At 42.8% G+C, this 16,875-nt stretch overlaps 1 protein-coding gene across 1 annotated transcript; it reads left to right on the top strand.

Moving 5' to 3' along the window:
- The first annotated feature begins 7,123 nt into the window (after positions 1-7,123).
- On the top strand, positions 7,124-16,665 carry LOC118411062. The gene is made up of 10 exons (XM_035813065.1): positions 7,124-7,488; positions 8,163-8,276; positions 11,303-11,410; positions 12,103-12,251; positions 13,217-13,378; positions 14,081-14,190; positions 14,653-14,764; positions 15,194-15,321; positions 16,134-16,281; positions 16,544-16,665. The coding sequence occupies exons 1-10, from the start codon at positions 7,324-7,326 to the stop codon at positions 16,590-16,592; spliced, it is 1,245 nt and encodes a 414-aa protein (XP_035668958.1). The 5' UTR covers positions 7,124-7,323; the 3' UTR covers positions 16,593-16,665.
- Positions 16,666-16,875: the final 210 nt, after the last annotated feature.

Below are 16,875 nucleotides of genomic sequence, written 5' to 3'. Positions count from 1 at the left end.
TGGCCCGGAGACGGTCGCTTTTGTGGACTCTAAAATGCAGAGTGTGTCGGTCACAAAGAGCGTCAGTGGAGACCAGACAGCTTATGGCTTATCAGACTGTACGGATAATTCAGATGACGCAGACATTACCTGCATGCCCTCGACGTCAGAAAACGTTACTGCCCCACCTGGAACGTCAGAAAACGTTACTGCCCTACCTGGAACGTCAGAAAACGTTACTGTCCTACCTGGAACGTCAGAAAACGTTACTGTCCTACCTGGAACGTCAGAAAACGTTGCTGTCCTACCTGGAACGTCAGAAAACGTTACTGTCCTACCTGGAACGTCAGAAAACGTTACTGTCCTACCTGGAACGCCAGAAAACGTTAGTACTGGCCTATCTGGAGCGTCAGTAAACACTACTGTCCTACCAGGAACGTCGAAAAACGTTACTGTCCAACCTGGAACGTCAGAAAACACTACTGTTCTACCTGGAACGTCAGAAAACGTTACTACCATGCCTGGAACGCCAGAAAACGTTATTACTAGCATACCTGGAGCGTCAGTAAACGGTACTGTCCTAGCTGGAATGTCTCCAAACGTTGCTACCATACCTGGAACGTCAGAAAACGTTGCTACTTTTCCTAAAACGTCAGAAAACCTTACTGTCCTGCCTGGAACGTCAGAAGACTTTGCTACTATACCTAGAACATCAGAAAACATTGCTAGCATTCCTGGAACGTCAGAAAACGTTGGTGAAATCATTGGAGAATGGAGAGAAGAACATTCGGAACAACGTGTTGGTAACGGCGAAACTGTGACTGGAGGACCGGAGTTAAATCCAAAGAGTTAAGCTTGAGGAAAGCGAACTAAGGCCTACGTCACATTTCCAAATCGGGGCCCGGTCGGGCGGGTAGCTTCCGGAAACAAAAGGTTTGAGACAAAAGACACCAAACTACACAAGACGTAAAGACAATCATGATTTCAGTAGTCGTTGGCATTATTTGTGTATATTTTCACATATACATGACTACATTTCAGTTTTATTCGTTTCCACAAACAGCCCGACCGGGCCCCGCTTTGCAAATGTGATTTTAGCATTAATTTCTTATTGTTGGTAATGTTTGCTATTGTTATACTACAGTTAAGTATCAGTGTTATTGCTGATATGATCCGTATCAGCCCTTATTCTGATATGATACGTATAAACCTTTATTTATTCTTATATGCTGTATTCTAAATATTGGTAACACTGTGGAAAATGTATAAATGGGGCTGATCATTCAATGTTACCATTTCCAACACTGCAGAAGCAATCAACTGTTTGCTATATGTCGTAATTGTAGTAAAACTTAGATTGATACAAACCTGATACTTCACTGTTTGGAACGCAGTGAAATAATCAACAACCAGGAAACTTCTCCTTCACTTGTATTTCAAATCAGGAGCACTTGCATGTACCTTTCGTGTATCTATATTATTTGTATGATATGTAATTTGTTTTTGTTTATCTGGCTTAGCGTGGAGTTGAAAGAAGAAAGAAAACATGTATTATTCGTAGATTGAGTTTTTATTATTTGATGAGCGTCAGCTATGGGTTGTACGTATGTAACGTGTGTCTTATTAAATTCTGTTGGCACAGACTACGAAAAGTATGTTAATAAAGTATGGTCAATGAATATTACTTGAGTTTTTTTCTTCAATCTGGCCTTTTCATGCAGTATAATATGATTTTATATGATTCTATTTGTAAAACCATGCCCGTAAGCTAATGACCATAGTGCAAACAGTAAAAAGGTATACATCTAGCTAATGTTTTAATATACAGGGGGGGGGGGGGCAGTCGTTGTTGATATGATTGTATAAGGTTGTCATCTTATACACAAGGATTTATCTCAATGGACCTGAAGTGCAAATTTAAATACATCATGACATGTGACAATCCCTGCATGACAGATATAGGAAAATATATCAAAGAAGGTTTAGACATTAGAAATTCCTCCAATGATTGTAACAGCCTCCAATGATTGTAAGAAACTTATCCCATACTACAACTTCTGTATTAGTTAGATAAGCGTTAACTTATAGAACTGTAGTTATGTAGATGCCATACTTTGTACCCCGTACAATTGTTGTGCAATAAAGCTATTATTATTATAATCCGGATAAAATAAATTACAATCAAATGATATGGATGACATCCGCGCGCGCATCAATTTTCTGTCGTTTGCAAAATAAAATAAAAAAGTTTTCAGCCATAGTCTAAATCGTACAAAGTAGCTTCAAAATAAGCAGATACATGCCGTGGATTGCAAAAACAAATATTGGAAAATGTATACTAGTGTCATAGAACTTTAAAAGGTCAAAAGAAGATATGGAAGAACAAAACGGAAGAATCTATTGTTTGGTATACTATATTCTGTGTGTTCAGTCATTTGTTAGACCTTCCTGACCACTTTGGTTTCATAATGAAGGCAACCTTTTTTTCTATTCGCACGCCCACTTTTGGGATTCCCAGAGGATGTCATCCATATAATCAAATCAACATGGCCTTATGTACAAACTTACGGATAAAGAATGTCAAATTTTGCAAGGCGGTTTCCCTCTTGTCCGTTTTTATCCCAGTATCAGGGGAATGTGGACTTAGCTGTTGAATACCTTCCTATAATATCTTTAACTGTAAAAATAAATTAAAAGAGACCATGACAACAGGCTGCACCAGCTAACATCAGACCTGGCAGCTGTGAACATGGACCTCCCCACTGCCTGGCAGGCTGCCCAGGACAGGTCTTTCTGGAGAAGATGTCGAGGCGCTACGCTCCCAGGAGCAAGCGGGTTGTGAGTGAGTGATCATGAGTCATGACAACAGAGTATTACAAGAAAAGTTCAAATCAATCGTGAGTGCCGGTATGGTTATCTCGGCCTGCTTGCCGGCTCTACGTGTCAGGCTCTTTCGAAGATCGTATCATGATATGCTATCAACAAAAAGATGCCATCATACAAAAATCATATCATAAGCATTATATCATATATATTTCCGACTCATAGAGCCTGCCTTTATGTTCGAGTTGTCCCCATGGTTATTACGATTATGGTAAACTGACCCAAGACCGACGAGAGCTGAGATTTGAATTGATCTAATTATAAACTCACGTGCATGAAGCGATCAAACAATTGTCTGCATCACCTGTGCGGGGCGCGCTGTTCTCTGGTTGCGACTGTGGCAGTTGCGAATGATATATTTTCCCTTTTCGTCAATATCGACAATATCAGGGAAAACTGAAACCATCACAACATGCTAACAATTCATAAATCTATAACCTTATCAGTAGACAAAATTTGCCGTAATGAAGTCTGCTATGGGGGCAAATAAAATCTTACGACGATAGCGAAATTTTGAACATGTTCAAAATCCATTTCAGCTCTATTTTTCGTCATAGGACGCTCCCCGATTTACTATGATTTACTGCGATTGACGCAGGTACGCTCTTATGATCTCATCGTACGATGCACTACGCGCTTTGTGACCACGGCTTTATATATTTAAACCATTGCTTCCGATTTTCCCCCGACTTACGACGCGCTACGCTTATACCGCGCATCGCAAGGAATCGCAAGGAATCGTACGCGCTTTGTGACCGGGGTTTTAAGGTGGGTTTACACCTGCGTATATTTTCATGCCGCATGAGTTCCGTTTTGACATTTTTCGACATTTTGACTAATTTCTTCAATACGCGGCCGCACGCACAAGTCGCACCTCTATCGCATCTGAATCGTCTTTAGAAAGTTTCACGTACGCAGGCAAACGAAAATATACGCCCAGTTCGTCTGATAGTTTTGGACATGCACAAAACTATCATTCGTACGCAGTTTGGTGCCCAAAACGTTATGGATGCGCAATACAGTGGTCCCACGTCGGTCGATTGCGCTATGAAGACGCTACATGTTTGCGCTTTACACGCAGTAATACGCGGAAATCGCGGTAATGCGAGTACATAGCGTTCTTACAGCGCAGACACAACGCACCATGAGCGACCGTATAACGAATGCACACATAGATCACGATTTAGTACCGTGCGTTCTGCGATCGCTTTGCGCATACTACGCGTACTGATAGCGTGATCGACGCACACTCCAGATTTGGAATAAATACGAAGGTGCATCTGACTCCAGACAAAAAAAATCACCTCAAGATGTATATAACTTTATTGCACAACAATTGTACGAGGTACAAAGTATGGCATCTACATAACTACAGTGCTTATAGCACTGTAGTTATGTAGATACCATACTTTGTACCTCTTAACTTTATAAGTTCTATAAGTTAAGGCTTATCTAACCAATACAGGAGTTGTAGTATGGGATAAGTTTCTTACAATCATTGGAGGCTTTTACAATCATTTGGGGAATTTCTAATGTCTAAACCTTCTTTGATATATTTTCATATATCTGCCATGCAGGGATTGTCACATGTCATTACCTTCGCCAAGAAGGTTATATTTTGGTTAGAAAATTTTCGGGTGTCCCAATATGTAGGTCAATCTCATATAACTCGAGCAGCTGTGGATGGAATGTCACGATATTTGGTATATGAGTTGCGTTTGCGTATACCAAGGTTTTGTACGAAAATGGTACTTCTGGCACTTTCTGTCGTGAGTGCAGCGCGGTGAGTGTGTGTTGTGTATTTGCGTACAAGATAACTTTTGACGCTGTGGATCGTTTTGCATTATATTTGGTAACTATTTAGGGGTTTGAAAAACGACAGTCAAGTTCGATTATGGGCGTCCTGGCAATAAGTTGTGGTACTGCAGTGAAGCGTCGAAGTTGGCGTTAAAGTTATCCTGAAGTGGCAGGTTGAGGATTTTTGGCCAGTGGATACGTCTTTGGGTAGGGAGTAAGTCGTGTAAGTTTGGGCCCCCTGGCGGCTTGTTTTGAACTGCAGTGGGCGATTTTGTTGTTATCTTTGAAAGAGAGTAAATCAAGCAGGGGTTGGTGGATTCGCATTATTTTTGGTATGTACATACCTTAGGTAATGATTAAAATCCTGAAATGTATTGTATGCAAATCGGAGCTTAATTTACATGATAATTAGAAGAATGTGTAAATCCTTCAATGGACCTCTTTTCTGGACAGTCAGTGCTCAGTGTCTAACTACATCTGTGCTGCAGACTTGTGTAGTTCATGACATATTTGTGTCAGCAAAACATAGATGTTATTGTTGCTAACACATTGTTTATTAGTTCTCACTTTGCAAGTGCCATGTTGTTTGTTTGTGCTCTATGGGAAGGGGTTTCTCCATTTTGATGTCGAGGGGTGTTTTCCCCCTTATTTTGGTGATGCTTATGTGGCAGGCAAAAAGTGGAAGCTTGGTGGTTTGTGGCCTTTTCATTACCTTTGCCAAGAAGATTAAACGTTTGGTTAAGGCTTAAGCCATAGTGTTAGGTGAGTCTTTATGTAGGTCAACAGTATAACTGGAGAACTGATTGATGGATCTTCATGATACTTGGTATTGAGTAGCGGTCGCAGAAACAAAGGTTGAGTTTGAAAATGGTTCGCCCGGTATCTTCCGTCGGTACTGCAGCGGGCCCAGTGTGTGAGTGTGTGTGTGTGCGGATAACATAACTTGAGAAGCTTTAAAACCTTTAAGTCATTGATAAAGGCATTCTCCATAACAACCCTTCATTGTTTGGTGAAGGTATGTGTTTCGTGGAACTCTAGTTATGTATTTGAATTTGCACTTCAGGTCCATTTGGATAAATCCTTGTGTACAAAATGACAGCCTTCTGTATGGAGAATTGCGTATATCGGAATATGTGGGACATACAACCATAAAGTGATATTCGTCTTCTATTAGCTCTGGACAGAATGGACAAATCCTCTGGTCGATAGGGATTTTTTGGAATCTTCCGGTTTATGATGTCAGATCCAGGCCAGGACCGACGAATTTGTACCGGGGGCATGGAGAGATGGTCACAACTTGCAGGACACCATGAATACAGGACACTGGTCCCAACAGAGCCTCCAGGGACGGGAAGATGTAGAGGAACCTGCTCAAGCACTGGGTCAATTTGTGTGACACACGTGCCATTTTGTGTAACAGATATGTGACTTAATTTGCTGATAATGGCACTTTTTTGTGTGTAGAACCGCAATATAGAGCCATATTACAACTTTGAAAGAGGGCGTAAGGTTTCATAATTGTTTAATTTACGTGTTTGATAAAGATCTTGAATACGTTTTGTGGTGTGTATGGGTGTGAATTTTATAGTAGTTGAAATACTAAGATGATAGGGGAAATCATTAAGGACAAAGTGAAAACAAACACAATCTTAACAGTGCACATAAATTCTTAAGGTAAATGATGGCCCACATTACTGTAAAAGCACAGTGTCACTGCTTCACTGCTTCGCAAATGAATAAAAAAAAACCTCTTCACTGTTTACTTGTCAATGCTCTACTTGCACTGCCTGTAAACAAAAGCATACGTAGTACAAAGGGTTCCTCTAACAAAAATACTCTATTGGCAAATGCTCGCAAACAAAAGTAACGTTATATGTAACAGAAACTGTTCCTCTGACACACCTGAAATGCGTTTGGAATGCAGTTAGCACCAGGTGCGTCAGGCATGCGGTCGGTAGACGTTGTGTGCGTCCGGAAAACGCCCAACATACGTACCCCATACGAATCTATTCGCAGTACGGAAAATTTTGTTGCGCATTTCAGTTGCAATCATACGCATCTCATGCGAAATGAAAACGCTGAAGTCGTAATTCAAACGCCAGATGGGCTCGACGTACAATTTAATTTATTCCCCAAAAAATCCAAATGTTGGGCGTTCGGCCGCGTATTGACAAAATTTCATGCGGAACTCATGAAAATGAAAAATTGAAAATATACGCAGGTGTAAACCCACCTTTAGAGTCACCTGTTACGGTGAAGACGCATGCACGAATACGAAGATATTGAATTAGAGAGGCCTGTAAAAAGAGGAGAAAACAGATCAGTTTTGGACTGTAAGGCCATGTTGATTTGATTATGGATGACATACAAGCGAGCATGAATTTTCGGCCGTGTTTTGTTACTTCAACAGTCTAATGCGAACCATGTGCGCCTGCGCGGTCAATGTGACCTTTACCCCGAGTTAAGACGTTTCTGTCCCGGCCTCGGACGGTCCTGACAGGTGTCCAGTGACGTCTCCAGGTGTCTGTCTTAAGGTGTCTCGTTTCGCGACGTCTCCAGGTGTCAGTCTGTCCCGGGACCTCTCTGGGTGTCTGTCCCCAGGTGTCTCTAAGAGTCTGTGAAACCGTCTCCAGGTGTCCCGCCCCCCTCGTACGTCCCACCGCGATGTTGTACTACCTGCTGGCCGCTGCCGTGCTGAGTGCAGCCGGGTACGTCCTGACCCAGCTGCTGATGGCGGTCCCGCCTCGCCGCGCCGCCGTGTACTCTCAGCCCGGGCCCTGGTACCGACTCAAGTACTGGGCGTTCGTCTGCATCATCGCCCTCAGGAAGGTAGGCAAAAATTTGCCAAATCTCCGCTCCGATGAAGGGGGACACCCCCTTCCTCACCACCCCACCTCGGTCACTGAACGGTCCCGGCCTCGCCAGTAACCACTACGCTAAAACAAGGAGCTTTCTTGGCTGAAATAAAATCCTACCTAGATCCCTGCCGGTTTGGACAATTTGTTTATTGACATTAGTTAAGTTTGTATTCAAACATGTTGTCATTTTGCATCATGCCCCAGATTTGAAGTCATCTTGGAGTTTGACCTGCGCCAGGTATAAAGTTCAGGGAAGGGCTAGAGGGTTTCCGGAATAAATAGGGGAAGCAAGTGGGGTGGGCTAGTGGACATTAGATACTGTAAATGCATTTAAGTTTGCGGGGATTTAATTTCGCGGCAGCGGGAAAAATGACTTTTCGCGGTGGTTTTAATTTCGCTGTAACACCATAGACTGCAGTCTAATACCATAATAGAAAAATGTTCGCGTTGGTTTTAAGTTTGCGGTGAAGTGGTCACTGCGAAAACCGCGAACATTAATCTACCACGAACATTTCTGCATTTACAGTAGACCACCCCTCTTCAATGGGCCCCTCTGACTTCTAACTGGTGGGGTGTTTTCTAACACTAAACATCTGTAATCTTCCTGGTAATGTGTGTTTATTTATTTTCATTTTTTTTTGACAGTGGAAATCCAAGAACACTAAGGCAAGAGAAGGCATGGCAGCTGGAATTGGAGTCAAGTCAAAGAACAGCATTGCAGATATGGAACAAGTACAGAAACTACAGGATCGCCCAAAGGTATTTGGGGTAATGCTAGTTCACCGTTATCCAGTGGGTTACCTACAATGTAAGATCACATTGCAGTGGCAGCGTGTTTGCCTCGGGTGGTCTCGAGTTCGAATCCGGCTGCGTGTCGCCGATCTTATGCCCTTGGGAAAGGCGCTTTACACGGCTTTCCTCACTTTACTCAGGTGAACATGAGTACTTAGCTTCGGCTAGGGCCGTCCCTCGGATAGGACGCTAAATGGAGGTCCCCTGTCATACCAAAGGCACGTTAAAGAACCCACCACACGTGCAATGGTGCGGTGTGAGTGGTTCAAAACCTACAGTCACCTGGGGCAATTACTATCGTATAGATCGTTTTCACAATGACGTCACAGTCGCGTTCGAACGTTCGAACGGCCATGTTGGATGATAAGCGGCTCGATCTCCACACGGCAGTGTGTTGCACGTGGTGGACTCGTACGTGGAAAGAAGCCTTTTTTATTCAGAAACGGACTGGATGTTTGCCGTGCTAACTGCGAGTTCCATAAACACAGGATACGGCCTACTCGCCGTTTCTATTCAACAACATTACCTACAGTCCGTCCTCTTTTCAATAACTTGATTAAACCACTCTCCTACCAGCCCACCAACAGTAGCCCTGCCGCGGAGTTTGTGCATGCTTTCTTTTATTTTTTGGGAGAAAGTTGGTTTCTGGTACAGGGTATGTCATGGACGTATACCATGTTACAGGAAAATGTCAGCAAGCTTGTTCTATTTCTTCTTCATAAAACACGGCACATCGCGTCCTGAGCTGTGAATGATATTTTCACCAGTACTGCCCCCGGTGTTCTGTCGATAATCAAGCGAGGATTAAAAATTGTTTGGCTTGTTCACGAGGAACGAAATTCGAACTTTTTTTTACCCACGATTGTGTAGCTGGTAGAACAAAACAAAAATTTCTTCAGTCGCAAACTTTACCAAAGGCAAGACAAAACATGTCAATGCGGAACTTACACGTGTTAACGGGCACAATACACCCCTCACGCGCATCTCAATCGTTGTGTCAGTTTTACGCTCAGCACGGCCCAGTACGCTTACCTAAAAGTATGAGGTGAGGTGTGTATTGTTCATACGACTGGTATGATCATATGAAGAAAAATGTCAATACGGACTCATATGGACTTGATATATACGCCCGTGTGACTGCACCTGAAGGATGCGGTCACACATGCGTATGCTTTCAAGTCCGTTACCTCATACGGACTGTCCGTATGAGGTTCGTATGAAATTCTTAGCCCCCACCGTGCTCCACAGGTCGCTGGAAAAATAAAATTGGACAAATATATACAGATAACATGCCAGAGGAGTTAGCTAGGTCGAAGGCCATACTCCCTCGGCCAACTAACTTCTCTAACATGTTATCTGAGTGTCTATATTTGTTTAATTTCTGCTTTTTCCCAGTGAGATATGTGAAGCCTGATAGAGACAAATAGTCCATAGGGACCTCATACGAACTTTGATAAAGATTCTTTATTGAGACACGGCAAAAGTACAAAGAATTTCGTAAGGTCTACATGTACAACAGATATACGCACCCTTACACAAAACTTCGACAGCCCCTTCCGTATCTCGCACGATTTTAGTATTGAATCGACAAAGTGTGGCGTGTCTTCCAGCGAGTTTTGCGCTTGTGGCGAGGGAAGTTTCTACAAGTCTGGTCGAGTTCTGTCACCTCCATGCCGCGACGGGCACTAAACGCAATTTGGCATTTGACTAAACATGTGCTAAGCATTCTCAGAGTTTGAATTTTCAGTATTAAGTGCAACGTTACGGTCTGTCACAATAACGTCAGCGCTAGCAGCCCTGATTCGCATGTTTAACGTTAGTTGATCAATTGAATTGTAATTTTGTAAACAGATCTTTCTAATACACATGTTGACAAAGCCAAAATACGGAAAAAAGACGCGCGCACGAACTTATCTAATACCACTATCCCGCTGGCCCCCACTATCCGCTTGCCTCACGGAGTTAGGGTCGGGGAAGCGCTAAATCTTGCCCCTTGTGAGGCAAGTGGATATTGAGGGCCAGCTCGTGCACGCATGCGGTGGGGATTGGTAGCTAGTCCTCTGCACGCCGCCTGTCAGTGAAAGGATATCACCCAGGGTAGCGGGCCAGGTACAGTGAATGATCGCGGTTTTTGCGAGGCCGCTTCACCGCGAACTCTAAACCACCGCGAACACTCCACTTCCCGCTTTAGCAAAAGTAAATCCTCGCGATCGACACCAGCATTAGATCGTTGAAAAAAGTGCCATTTTTAAAAGTATATAGGTCAAGACGTATTATTGCAACTTTGTCCCGATATCTAACCTTGGCTACATCACTTAATGATTCACAGAATGGAGACAAAACAGCACACTTGAACCCGCAAGTAACTTTGCTGGTGCCGTTCTGTGTTCTAGTCATCCAGGTTATCATCCAACATGGCGCCCACGCGTGATCGAACGGTTTTCGAACGTTCTGTGAAAACGATCTATTGAGGTCACCTGAGTGGCGCCAATGGCAGCTCGCTCCAGACCCTTGCGATTTAGCCCCGCCTATTGTAAGCGCCTTGCAATTCAGCCCTTGGCTGCCAAGAGAGAGTAGCCTTTTTAGCCTGAAGTATGTCTAACCCAACATACACTGTATGTTTTTTAATTATTGGCTCGGTGGGAATATAAATATATATAGGTGTCAAATGTAGTATGCATATTTTTCTACCTAAAATTATCTATTGGAAGACAACACCCCTTCTGGGGTTAATAGCTCCTTAGCCTTAGGTCCCATTTCCCAAACAAGATGTTTGCGGACACGAAAAATAAAAGTGTTTACCAAGGAATATACAAATTATGCTCCGGACTAATTTTTTTACGTTCTGCGTGTTTTGTTGTCTTTCTTGTCATATTTTCCATTTCCAAAAGCTACCTGGTCCCTGGGTATCACACTTAGGCTTCGAGTTAACAAACCATGATGCTTGTGTTGTGTCAACAGAAAATGTCTTGACCTCTTTTTGCCCTACCCAGGCCGTAGATGCAGTGTACTTCAATGGCTCTAACAGGGATGGAGTGTACTTTGTAGCAGCAACAGCCAGGAGACCGGGAAAAGTCACCCAGACTGTTCTGTACTTAAGGGTAGGTCACATACTACTCAGATTGTTCTGTACTTAAGGGTAGGTCACATGCCACTCACTGTTCTGCACTTAAGGGTAGGTCACATACCACTCACTGTTCTGCACTTAAGGGTAGGTCACATACCACTCACTGTTCTGCACTTAAGGGTAGGTCACACACCACTCAGCTGCAGACTGTTCTGTACTTAAGGGTAGGTCACATACCACTCACTGTTCTGCACTTAAGGGTAGGTCACATACCACTCACTGTTCTGCACTTAAGGGTAGGTCACACACCACTCAGCTGCAGACTGTTCTGTACTTAAGGGTAGGTCACATACCACTCAGACTGTTCTGTACTTAAGGGTAGGTCACATACCACTCACTGTTCTGCACTTAAGGGTAGGTCACATACCACTCACTGTTCTGCACTTAAGGGTAGGTCACACACCACTCAGACTGTTCGATTCTGTACTTAAGGGTAGGTCACATACCACTCAGACTGTTCGATTCTGTACTTAAGGGTAGGTTACATACCACTCAGACCGTTCTGTACGTAGAAGATCTCTTTAGTGACAGAATACTGAAAGTAAAATTGGAACAGAAGAACTTCCAAATTTTCCACAATATATAGTCTATGTTTTTTTGTTGATTTCATCATACAGCAGTTTCCAGCTCTCTTCCCATGTGATATTCCTGTGTGATTCCCCCCAGTTCCCTGACATTGGTCTCCTGGAACACCCGTCTCTCCCCGACACGTCCATGAAGCGGGAGTCGGACCTGGAGTTCGCGGCAGGGGGGGTCTGTCTGGAGCTGGTGGAACCTATGAAGGTCTGGAGACTGTCCTACAGTGGGAAAATGAGGTGAACCTAACTTCAATGTTCTTGTTAATGGGTGCAGGTAGGCTTAACTTATACCCGTCACATTTTGCGAAAATTGATCGGATGACGAGTCTGCGGCAATCGCCTGAGCCTCGCTAGTAATAATAACTTTATTGCACAACAATTGTACAAGGTATACAGTATGGCTTATATGTGACAGGGACGTTTTTTTTAGGTTAAAAAATACGCGCAACCCTCTGTCGATCTTAAATATGACTGACCTTCCATCAATACGCCCGAAGATCATGGATAATGTGACAGGGGTATTCGACAACCCTTTCTAATAGTATAATGCTAAACTTTCTTGTAACACTCTATTATGTGTACACAAGTCAAATTTACAGTTACTAAAAAGAGCTGAGAGTTTGCCTACCAGCCTTCTTGTTTTACAACTAGGCCACAGCAGGTAAATTTTATGGATGACATAATCTGCAGGCTGCAAAATAATGGGTTTGAGCAAAAAAAAACAAGATAGGTAAAAAATTCAACGAGATGGCTAAATTTTCAAAATCGACACCATGGATGCTGTAAAAAGAATCAAAGTGACAAAAAACTGGTAGCACAGCTTACAATTAATTCTTTCTGTATTCAAGAAGTGAACTAGTGTAATAAAAGTGACACTGGCGTGGTACTTGGTATCACTTACCAAGATGGCAAGTACACTGATGGCTTCCATATTCAGGTGCCACTTTTGCAACTGTCCAACTAGTTTTCACTTCTACAACAGTTACTACAGTCATGGCTACATTGTACCTCGTTAACGTCACTTCTATAGGTACAATCATTAGGCTATCCAACTAGTTTCACTTCTACAACTACAGGTCATGGCTACCTCACTTCTACATTTATTTAGTACGTTCATCAGGCTACAACACAACATGATTACTAACATATTCTTGCATCAACATCATAGTTTTACTTTGACTGTTCTTGTATTTAATTCCCAGAGCTGTAGACCAGGGTAACCAGCTGCTGCAGACGGAGTTTGTCCTGACCTGGACGGCCTGTACTCCGTACTTCGACTTTGACACAGACATGGAGCCCTGGGCTGTGGCTGAGGCCATGGCAAGAGAACCTTGGAGTCGGGAATTCTTCCAAAATCTACAGGAGTAAGTAATTCTAAACATTTACATGAACAATGGGGTTCTATGCAAATGTTGTCGTGCGGTGCAATCGGCAGGGTGTTTGATTCATAACCCAGAGGTTTTGGGTTCAAATCCATTGATGTGCCACTGGTCTTGTGCCCTTAAGAAAGGCACGTAACATGACTTTCCTTACTTCACTCAGGTTAAATGAGTACCTATAGCTTCAGTTAGGGCTGTCCCTCAGATAGGATATTAAATAGAGGTCCCTGATGATGATGTCTGATACCACACCTCGAGCACGTTAACGAAACTACCAAACTTATCAAAAAGAGTCCTTTCTGGTATGAGTGGATAAAACCTAACAGTCTGTGGTCTCTGGGCCGACATCTTGAACAGTTGATAGTCACCTGTTATGTCAACTCAAAGTGTTTTCATTAAGGACTTAAAGGAGAAAACAAGTAGTGCAGGACTGGTGAAAGTATATTTGCAGAAGTCTGATGTGTCTAATATTACCTGCACCTTTGCATCACCTGACTCAGCTGTAAACATAAAGGTATACATAGCTTGTTGATTGTACATTAGATGCATGACTGTGAGTTTCATAAGGTAAAATGATTAATAAAACTGTAGTTTCATGTAAACTGTACTTTTAAATCATTAGACATTACACTGATTTATGTTTGATTTATGAGAAAAGAGATGAGTTCTCCCTGTTTTGGATTGCAGCATGCACCAGACACATTATGAGCAGTTTGGCACATTTGAAGGGACAGTGAGTGTTGAAGGGTACCAGGACAAGAGGATTAACATCAAAGGGCTGAGAGACCACTCCTATGGTGAGAACTTCTACCACAATATTTCCACATATCTGTGTCTGATTCTGTTGTACTCATTTTGAAGTATTTAACCTGACACAAGACTCCAGCAGGGGCATGGAAAAAAATGTTGTGTTTCCCATTTCAGTGTGGAAAAAAGTAGGGTTGGTAGGATACAGTATCATTTTAAGTGCTAGGTATAGCTCTTGGTGCAGAGTACTTTTTAGTCGTTCAAAAAATCTGTCTGGATAAGCTGTTTGCACTGTTCAGTACAAACTTGCTGTTACACCTGTCGTTTACCAAATATGCAAAAACAAAATAATGCCACATCTTCCAGGCAAATCAGGTGCACCTAAGATCATCACAGTTGTGCAAGAGAAACTGTATGTCCATGAAGTCATTGCGATGAATTTCTTTTCTTGCATTAACATCTTTAAAGTTGAATAAAAAGACAATATAGTAGATGCTGTCTTCTATTTCTAGGAAGGTACCGAGACTGGAGCCTGTTTCACCGATACGGGCTACAGATGGTGCATCTGGAAGATGGAACCTGTGTCATGGTTGGGATCGTATCTATGCCTGCCACCACCTCCAGGTAGGGTTACAAAATGTATATAATATCTAAGGCCAAGTTGATGTGATTGTATGGATCCCATCCGTGCGCACATCAATTTTCGGCCATTTGACAAATAACAAATATGAGCAAAGTAGAGTAGAGTTTATAGTCTCGAAGACTTCTAAAACTTACAGAGGCAGGTCCTTATCGCTTACATTAAGGTAGGATAAAAAGTGGGAGATACTCCATCAAACAGATTCGTTTGTGGCAAAATGGACCATTGTTTTGATCAGTATCGTGGGCATTCACAATTCAAGTTTTCACAATCAGGTCTAGGTTCAGGTCAGGACCTGGACCTGATCCTCTGGACCTGAACCAGACTTGTGCCTGATGTTTCTGTACCGGTACCCATCCCTAATGCTGTCCATTCCTGGCTGCAACTGATGTGGCTCCATTGTCTGTTACTAGGTTGGCTCTGGGCTACGTGATGCATCCAGATGGTAGCAAATCCTCCCTGTCCTCACTGGACTGGGATCTGTCCACCTGTGGTGAAGACGGCGTTCAACCCAAGACGTTTGCTTTCAATTTCATTGCAGGTACGTGTGTGAAACTGGCTGATCTCTTCTGTAAGTCCCTGTGGCACAAGTGGTAACGCAACCCAGCTGCTTGATCAAATACATGGACTTGAGTTTGATCATAGGGTTGGTTTAGTTCGGACATGCTGTAAAGCCCATGTCACGAATCAAGAACTGAGCTCAGCCGATGTGTTGGTGAGCTCGAAAATGGCTTTTTTAGCCAAAGTACGGCCGACGTCCTGGCGATTACTATAGGGCTTCGGCGACTTTTAGCAGCTTGTCCATTGGGATTTAAACGTCCTTGTGATGTCAGAAGTTCATCAAAATGGCAGAAAAGACAATAACTTAAACCTTTGGGAACAAAATACAGAGCACAGCCCCATTTGTAATGGGGCAAATTTTCATCGAGAAATATGGTTGATGCTCAGGAGATTTTTAAATTTGGCAAGCTCCAGCCGATCTAAAAATTTGTCCGGCTTCACTTGAATTGACGCAGGCTTAAGGGAATCCATTCATCATTTTGGATTGTGATGTAAAACTGGCTGCTCCATGCATGTATGTGGGAGGTTGCAAGCCCCAGGCATCAATTCGCTGCACATGAAAGAACTCAACACACAAAAATAATTCTCAAAAAGAGAAGGGTGTGATGGTCTGGTGTGCCTCAAGGCGAGGCTGTTGTTGCATGAATGGTCCTGGGATTCTACCAGAGGTCATATATTATAAGTGATGTGGGTACAATTCATTCATGATCATTTTAGTTAGCATCTTTAAACAAGGTGGTTTATATGTCTGTGCTATGTCTAGTAAACCTCAGTCTTTTCCTTCTTCAACAGGAGGAAAAAAATATCACCTGGAATGCAAGGTGCTTCGTGCACCGATATTCTACATCGGGTTTGGATGGACCGCCAAGATCCATGAAGGGTTTGCACAGTTCACCGTGAATGGAGTGCCAGGGTGGGGTATAGCTGAGTGGGACTACAGGTAAGTTGTGGGTGTATTTGTGTACAAATACAGGTTACATAACATTTTGTAGCTGTGTATTTGTGGGGGGGGGGGGGAATGGGTACATTTGTGTGGCAGTCCAGTGTCTGTGTGGGACTACCAGTACTCCACAATATTTGTTTTTGATTGTGTTGGAGAAGTTTAGATAAGTTTAACAGGATAGTAAAATGATGATGCAGAAATGAACTTCAGTACTGCTCTACTTCAACACTTGTGTTCTTGTTTGTTATTCTTCTGACAGGAACCATGGTGGCTTGCCTGAGGAGTTTCAAGGAGTGAAAGCAAAGTGACCTTCAACTTTAAGAGTCCTCTAAAAATGTGCTCCTTCAGTATGATGTCAAAAATAAAGAATATGAAAAATCACTGTTGGAGGTTGTTTTAAAACAGTAATTAAAATTCCTAATCCTGGGACCAGTCAATCTAGAATATTTATTTCTATTTTCATTTTTATAAGGGGAAAAATTACTAAGCCCTGTACAGTACCAGTATCGTGTAATATTACGGAGTTTTTGGCGTGCACTATTGTGCAACCGTTTAAACTGTTACCACTACTGCCTGGAGTATGGAGAGCAC

This window comes from Branchiostoma floridae, chromosome 3 (genome assembly GCF_000003815.2).
Source record: "Branchiostoma floridae strain S238N-H82 chromosome 3, Bfl_VNyyK, whole genome shotgun sequence".
Classification (NCBI taxonomy): Eukaryota; Metazoa; Chordata; class Leptocardii; order Amphioxiformes; family Branchiostomatidae; genus Branchiostoma; species Branchiostoma floridae.
This window is presented reverse-complemented; position numbering and strand designations above follow the sequence as displayed.